General features: G+C 42.9%; 1 protein-coding gene across 1 annotated transcript; it reads left to right on the forward strand.

Annotated features, from left to right (window-relative positions):
* The first annotated feature begins 991 nt into the window (after nt 1-991).
* Nucleotides 992-2,281, forward strand: LOC125268175 (paraneoplastic antigen Ma1 homolog). The gene has a single exon (XM_048190265.1). The coding sequence runs from the start codon at nt 992-994 to the stop codon at nt 2,279-2,281; it is 1,290 nt and encodes a 429-aa protein (XP_048046222.1).
* The last annotated feature ends 4,935 nt before the right edge of the window (nt 2,282-7,216 follow it).

Genomic DNA, 7,216 nt, shown 5'->3' on the forward strand with positions numbered 1-7,216 from the left:
AAGATTGAACTTAACGATTTTAACAGTTAAGAGACTAAGAACTGAATATCCAAAAAGATTGAGTTTAGAAAGTGATTTATCTTTGTTTTTGAAAAGGCGATTGAGCTAACAAAAGTGATTGAAAGTGTTTGAGAAGGGTGCACTGATGACGGAGTAATCGGAAGGAGAGCTGCTGTGTTGCCGTGGCAAATCGTGATTCGTTCGTGGATGGAGAAGTTCGTCTGGACATGTTGATCATCGTCACTGGATGCCTCCAGTTTGCTGCTGTTCTTTTCTTTGTGCTTCCTGATTTGGGATCGGGAACGATTTCCTGGAATCGCGTTTTCTCTGGATCTGTGAGTACTCAGTGTGGTATCAAATTACAAAGAGCTCCAACATAGCGCGCCAACGAACAAACTAAAATCCCAGCTGGGTAGAATACATTACTTTGGGTTTATTGTGGTTTAATGTGATTTTCTGGACTTCATGTGAATTGTGATTTCATTGATTGAATTTCATTTGAAGAGAAGGAAAAAAAAAAAAAAACAATGACTCAAAAGAGATCCAGTTTTAATAAATGCATGTTTATTGTTCAGTTCACATCCTGATGTTTTTTGTTTGTTTCTCTACTTCCACTGTCTAATTATAAAACACTAAACTAACACTTATAGTGATATCTGAAGATCTGGGTTTTTTTTATGTAAATTGAGTAAATTTAGAAATGTGCCTCTCACCAGGTTATTATTAATTTGCAAGTTCCCCTAGATATAATTCATTTGAGCCATATTTATTGGTGAGAGGGCTACATTTTTGTGGGGGCTCGTCCGGGATCATTCAGATTATTCAGATTGTGTTTTCAAAAAACAGTGAACTTGTTCTGTGAAAAAAGAAAGTGAAAGCAAATTATTTGCAAACTGTGTTTTTTTTTTTGATTTTTGTTTAAAGTGCTTTAATGCTAAACAGTCATTACCTGTTTTCTGAGGAAATATTCTAAATGACACAAGTGAACAAAATGGAGGTTGGCGAGATTATTGCTTGGTGCAGAGAGAAAGATGTTGAGCTGGATAGAGTTCTTATTCTGAGCAATGTATCTGCAGATTGTGAAGACAGAATAATCTATAGTGTGCTGGATGCTGTTCTGGGAATTGGAAAATGCAAAGTGCTTGATCGCCGCTCTGATAAAACTAAGCGACTGCAGTTTGTCTTGCTTGAAACAGCTGACAGCGTTTCCAAGATGTCTATCCCTGCAGAACTTGGAGTACCTGAAGTAGGCTGCTGGTACACACAGGTTGTTCATGTTGCAGCTGAAACACCTAAGCAGAATAAGGAAGATGAGTTCCAGTTTAAGTTGATCTCTTTCCTCCAAAAAGAAGGGAAATCACTAGCTGACATTCCAAGTTTGACTTCCCCTGCACCTGATCTAAACACTCAGCTTGTGGATGCCATAAATTCCCTTGTTCAAACGTGTCATGTGGCTTCATCTGAAGAGAGAGTCGGATATAGAAAGCTGCGTCCTTTCTCAGGGTTTATCCCAACTCCTCCTGGGGAAGATGAGTATGAGGTCTGGGTAGAGCAGACTACTCACATTCTGGAAGAATGGCAGTGTTCTGATAATGTCAAGAAGCAGAGATTAGTAGAGTGTCTCAGAGGTCCTGCAGCAGACATTGTAAGGTTTGAGAAGACTGGTAACCCATCTGCTACTTTCAGTGATTATCTTAGTGCACTAGAGTCTGCGTTTGGCACTACTGAGGATGCTTCAGATTTAATGCTAAAGTTTCGGAGCACTTACCAGAGTGAGGGAGAAAAGCTCTCAGCCTATATACTGAGGTTGGACAGAATGCTGCATAGTATGCTGAGGAAGAAAGGCATTGAGTTCTCTGCCATGAATCATCTTCGAATGCAACAAATAGTCAGATGTGCCCTTTCCAGTAACTTAGTGGCTATGCGCTTGAGAATGACCCATAAGCTGTGTGCCCCTCCTTCCTTCAATGAGTTAATGAAGGAGGTAAGAGAAGAAGAAACTCTGTTGAAAAACAGGAGTTCAGCACAGTCCAATGTAGCTGTCTCTGTAGTATCCCCTTCTAGAACTGGGTCATCCGCTAACACTAACATGGGCGATTCAGAGGTAGAAAAGCTAAAGAGGGAGATAAGGGAACTTAAGAATGAGGTTTCTCGTTTGTCAGCAGCAGCAAAGGAACCTATAACCCATGATCATCCTGCCCTACACAGTCTAGCTGCAACTGCAGAGAGTAAAACACCAACCAGACCAGTGAACAAAGCCAATGTATTTTGTTACAGATGAGGAGAAGATGGGCATCTAAAGCGTGACTGTACAAAGGATGAAAATCTCAGGAGAGTTAACCAGCGACTCATCAAAATGAGACAGTCGTCGGGAAACTTCTCCGGGGCTCAGTAGAGGAACGGCCTGAAGCTCCGGGAAAGACACGTTCCATGAAGTGTAAAAGAGTCAAAGTTGAGCCAGCAGTTCTTCCGAACGGGTTAGTAGGAACTAGCTCTGTTCTTCCCATCCAGGTGGAAGGGATCTATGCTAAGGCTTTGCTGGATAGTGGATCACAAGTCACTCTGCTTTACAGATCTTTCTATGATAAATACTTGAAGCATCTGCCATTGACACCAATAGAAAATTTGGAAGTATGGGGATTGAGCATGCAGCAGTACCCATATGATGGCTGTTTGTCTTTAAGGCTGGAGTTTCCAGGATCTGTGGCAAGAGTGGCGGAATCCATAGATGCACTTGTGTTGGTCTGTCCCGATCCTGTCATGAAAGGACATGTAAATATACTGGTGGGAACAAATACATCTGTGGTCAAGAAGTTGGTAGAAGCCTGCAGAGAGAGAGTGGGACATGATTTTCTTCACACCTTGACTGTCCATCCTGAGATAAAGAATGCTTATGCACAGATCATTGCTGTTGAAAAGTGTGACGATGACGACAGTAGAGGGACTGTCTGGTATCTTCGCTCTAAACCAGTGAAATTGCCTCCAGGGAAGAGTACTAGGGTTTATGGGATGCTGAAATATCCCGCTGGTCCTCCTGGTAAGACCCTGTTAGTAGATAAGCCAGAGGAATCACGATTTCCTGAGGAACTGCTAGTAGCGGCAGAAGTGCAGTCTACTACTGTTGTCCAGTCAAAAAGGGTTGGAGTTACAATCAGAAATGTCTCCTCTCGTCCAGTGATGATTAAAAGAGGAATGCCCATCGCTCATGTGTTTCCAGTCGAAGTTGTGTCTACAGTCTCTAAACCCAGAGAGAATAGTGGTCAGACTAAACTGAACAAGCATTCATTTAACTTTGGCGATTCCACTGTCTCTGAGCAATGGAAATAGCGGTTAGTCAAAAAGATGTTGGAGAGGAAGGATGTCTTCTCATGCGATGAGTTTGATGTGGGATGTTCGAAGAGTACCCAACACCACATTAGACTGACCGAGGATAAGCCTTTTCGTGAGAGGTCTCGACGGCTTGCCCCTGCCGACATCGAGGATGTTAGGCAGCACTTGGAAAAGTTGAAGGAGGCTGGAATAATTGCAGACTCCAGAAGTCCTTACGCTTCACTGATTGTCGTAGTCCAGAAAAAGAACGGCCAGATAAGGATGTGTGTGGACTACAGAACACTGAATCGTCGCACAATCCCTGACCAATACACCGTTCCCCGCATTGAAGATGCTCTGGCCTGCTTAAATGGAAGTCAGTGGTTCAGTGTTTTGGACCTTAGGAGTGGATATTATCAGATCCCCCTGAGTGAAGAAGACCAAGAAAAGACTGCTTTCATTTGACCGGTGGGGTTTTATCAATTCCAACGGATGCCACAAGGGATTTGTGGGGCTCCTTCGACCTTCCAGCGAGTGATGGAAAAAACGGTGGGAGATATGAACCTGTTGGAAGTGTTGGTCTACTTGGATGACCTCATTATCTTCGGACGGACTTTAGAGGAGCACGAGGAGAGGCTACTTAAGGTGTTGGATCGGTTACAGAGCGAAGGACTGAAGCTATCCTTGGACAAGTGTACTTTCTGCCAGACATCTGTTAGCTATGTTGGACACATTGTGTCTCAAGATGGTGTCTCAACTGACCCCTCAAAAATAGATGCTGTAAAGTCTTGGCCTCGACCGCAAAACGTGTCAGAGCTCCGTTCTTTCTTGGGTTTCTGTGGATACTACAGAAGATTCGTGAAGGACTATTCTAAAGTGTCCTACCCTCTAAATCAGTTGTTGCAAGGGTGTCTGCCTGCCGCAAGCTTGAAAAAGATCAAAGCTGGACCCAACCCAGAACGAGTAGTGTACAAAGCCTCTGATCCATTTGGGAGTAGATGGTCTCCAAGGACAAGGTGATGCTTGTGAAGCTGCTTTTAATGAGTTGAAGGTGAGGCTTACCCAGGCTCCTGTGTTAGTCTTTGCCAACCCTCAGCTTCCGTACGTCCTACATGTTGATGCTTGCTGCGAAGGGTTGGGCGGAGTTCTGTACCAGGACCAAGGACAAGGGTTAAAGCCTCAGGAAGGAAGTCACAAGGACCTTTCCTTTTGAGGGAGTCAGCAGAAGTTTGTAAACATTTGTGCCTGCCAGGAAGTTCTGAGAAGAACTGGACATCTGGGTTTTGACAAGACCTATGCAGTGCATACTGCCAACTTGCCAGATGTGTCCAGAGGAAGACTCTGCCAAAGAGAGCAGCGCCACTGTCACACTTATCCAGTGATGGACCTAATCTTGTGTGTAGATTTTTTATCCATGGACTCTCAGCTGTAATGTCCTCGTCACAGACCACTACACGAGGTTGCACAGGCATTTCCGACTAAGGACCAGAAGGCGTCCACAGTTGCAAAGGTTCTGTGGGAGAAATACTTCATTCACTATGGTCTGCCTAGATGGATGCACTCAGACCAAGGACGGGATTTCGAGAGCAGGCTCATCCACGAGTTGTTTGACCTGTTAGGAGTGGAGAAATCCCGGACAACACCGTACCATCCCCAGGGTGATCCACAACCTGAACGGTTCAACCGGACACTCTTGGACATGTTGGGGACCCTGGATCCAAGGCAGAAACAGCAGTGGAGCCGTCACATTGGACATCTTGTACATGTGTACAATAGCAGCCTGAACGAAACCACAGGATTCTCGCCTTACTTACTTATGTTCGGAAGGGAAGCTAGATTACCCATAGATCTGAGTTTTGGTGTGTCAAGTGATGGTACTTCCACTAAATATTACCAGCGCTTTGTCAAGATTATGCAGCAGGAGCTGAAGTCTGCATATGAGCTGGCGGAGGAAAAAGCTGGAAAGAAAAATGCAGGAAATAAGAGAAGATGTGATCAGAGACTGCATTACTCTCACCTTGTTCCTGGAGATAGAGTCCTGATTAGGAATCTTGGATAACAAGGGAAACACAAGTTGGCGGACAGATGGAGTTCTGAGCCCTACATTATCCAAAGTCAAATGCCGAACTTACCTGTGTTTCGTCTTAAGCCAGAGAGTGGAACTGGACCTGTCAAGATTCTGCACAGGAATCACATTCTTCCTGTTCGACAAGGGTTGAGACAACGGCAAGTTCCTGACAGTGTCCCGAAACCCAGGAATAGAGTTCTGAGACGAAGGAAGAATGTTGATCACAGCCAGAATGCAGGACAGGAAGTGAAGGATGCACCTGTAATGCAGGAAACAGAAACCAGGGTTGATCAGAATGCTGATGAAAGTTCTGATAGTGAGAATGAAATGTATGGAGTGTGGTTTCCTTTACCTGAAGACCGCCAGTTGACTCCTAAGAGAATAGAAACCTCTCAGAAGGATGCAGTAGTTTCTGAGAATGTCACAGAGAATGTGGAGCACTATGATGCAAGAGTTGAGATTCCTCAAAGAGTTGAAACAGATGAATCTATAGAGTCTGATTCAAGACTTATATCAGAAAATGATTCTGACAATTTGCAAGATGTGAGTCGAGTGTCAGATCTCTGTGATACTGTTACAAGTCCTGTGCGAGACTTAGTGAGTGTGGATCAGAGTGATGTAAATCAAACTATCTCAGATAATGTACCTGAAACTGGTAGGAGGTCTCAAAGAGAAAGAATTGTGCCTAAGAGGTTTACATATGATACCCTTGGGGTTCCTAAATTTGAGCCTGTCTACGCTCAAACAAAAGCTGTAAACCCAGTTAGATACTGTTCTACTGCATATTTGTGGATGAATGTGCCCTCAAAAAGGTTGAGTACCTGTGCAGTTACTTTAAGCCCAAGACAGTAAATTAAATCATTGCTGTTCAAAGCTTGACTTATAAGGGATTTTATCTTGTTTGTTTACTTTGGGAAACATGTGCTGTGGATATGTAATTGTTTAACATATTGAATTGTAACCCTACCAAAAAGTGGTTGCTATAGTGATACAGATTTCATTACTGTGCAAATGGATATGTTTTTTTTGTTTTATGTTTTTTATGTTATTATTTTTTATTTTGAGGGTGAAGTTATTTGCAAAGTAATTCATATTTTGTTTCTGTTCAAAGTTTTAGTGTCGTTAAAATTTAGGGGAAACTTACAGAAAATGTATTTTTATTTCATTGGAAATCTGTTTAACCAATGAGGTGCTCTCATGGTGACCCCTCGAGTTCAAGGGGCGGAGTCAAGAGAGATGGGGAAAAATTATAATACAGCTTGATGCCGTCGGTAGAGTTGAGTGAGGATTAGTAACAAAAAAAAAAAGATTGAACTTAACGATTTAACAGCTAAGAGACTAAGAACTGAATATCCAAAAAGATTGAGTTTAGAAAGTGATTTATCTTTGTTTTTGAAAAGGCGATTGAGCTAACAAAAGTGATTGAAAGTGTTTGAGAAGGGTGCACTGATGACGGAGTAATCGGAAGGAGAGATCAGAGCTGCTGTGTTGCCGTGGCAAATCGTGATTCGTTCGTGGATGGAGAAGTTCGTCTGGATGTGTTGATCGTCGTCACTGGATGCCTCCAGTTTGCTGCTGTTCTTTTCTTTGTGCTTCCTGATTTGGGATCGGGAACGATTTCCTGGAATCGTGTTTTCTCTGGATCTGTGAGTACTCAGTGTGGTATCAAATTACAAAGAGCTCCAACATAGCACGCCAACGAACAAACTAAAATCCCAGCTGGGTAGAATACATTACTTTGGGTTTATTGTGGTTTAATGTGATTTTCTGGACTTCATGTGAATTGTGATTTCATTGATTGAATTTAATTTGAAGAGAAGGAAAAAAAAAACAACGACT

The sequence above is a fragment of the Megalobrama amblycephala genome, linkage group LG5 (genome assembly GCF_018812025.1).
Source record: "Megalobrama amblycephala isolate DHTTF-2021 linkage group LG5, ASM1881202v1, whole genome shotgun sequence".
Taxonomy (NCBI): Eukaryota; Metazoa; Chordata; class Actinopteri; order Cypriniformes; family Xenocyprididae; genus Megalobrama; species Megalobrama amblycephala.

Coding starts and splice junctions, on each gene's coding strand:
- LOC125268175 (XM_048190265.1), top strand. CDS start 992: ATGGAGGTTGGCGAGATTATTGCTTGGTGCAGAGAGAAAGATGTTGAG.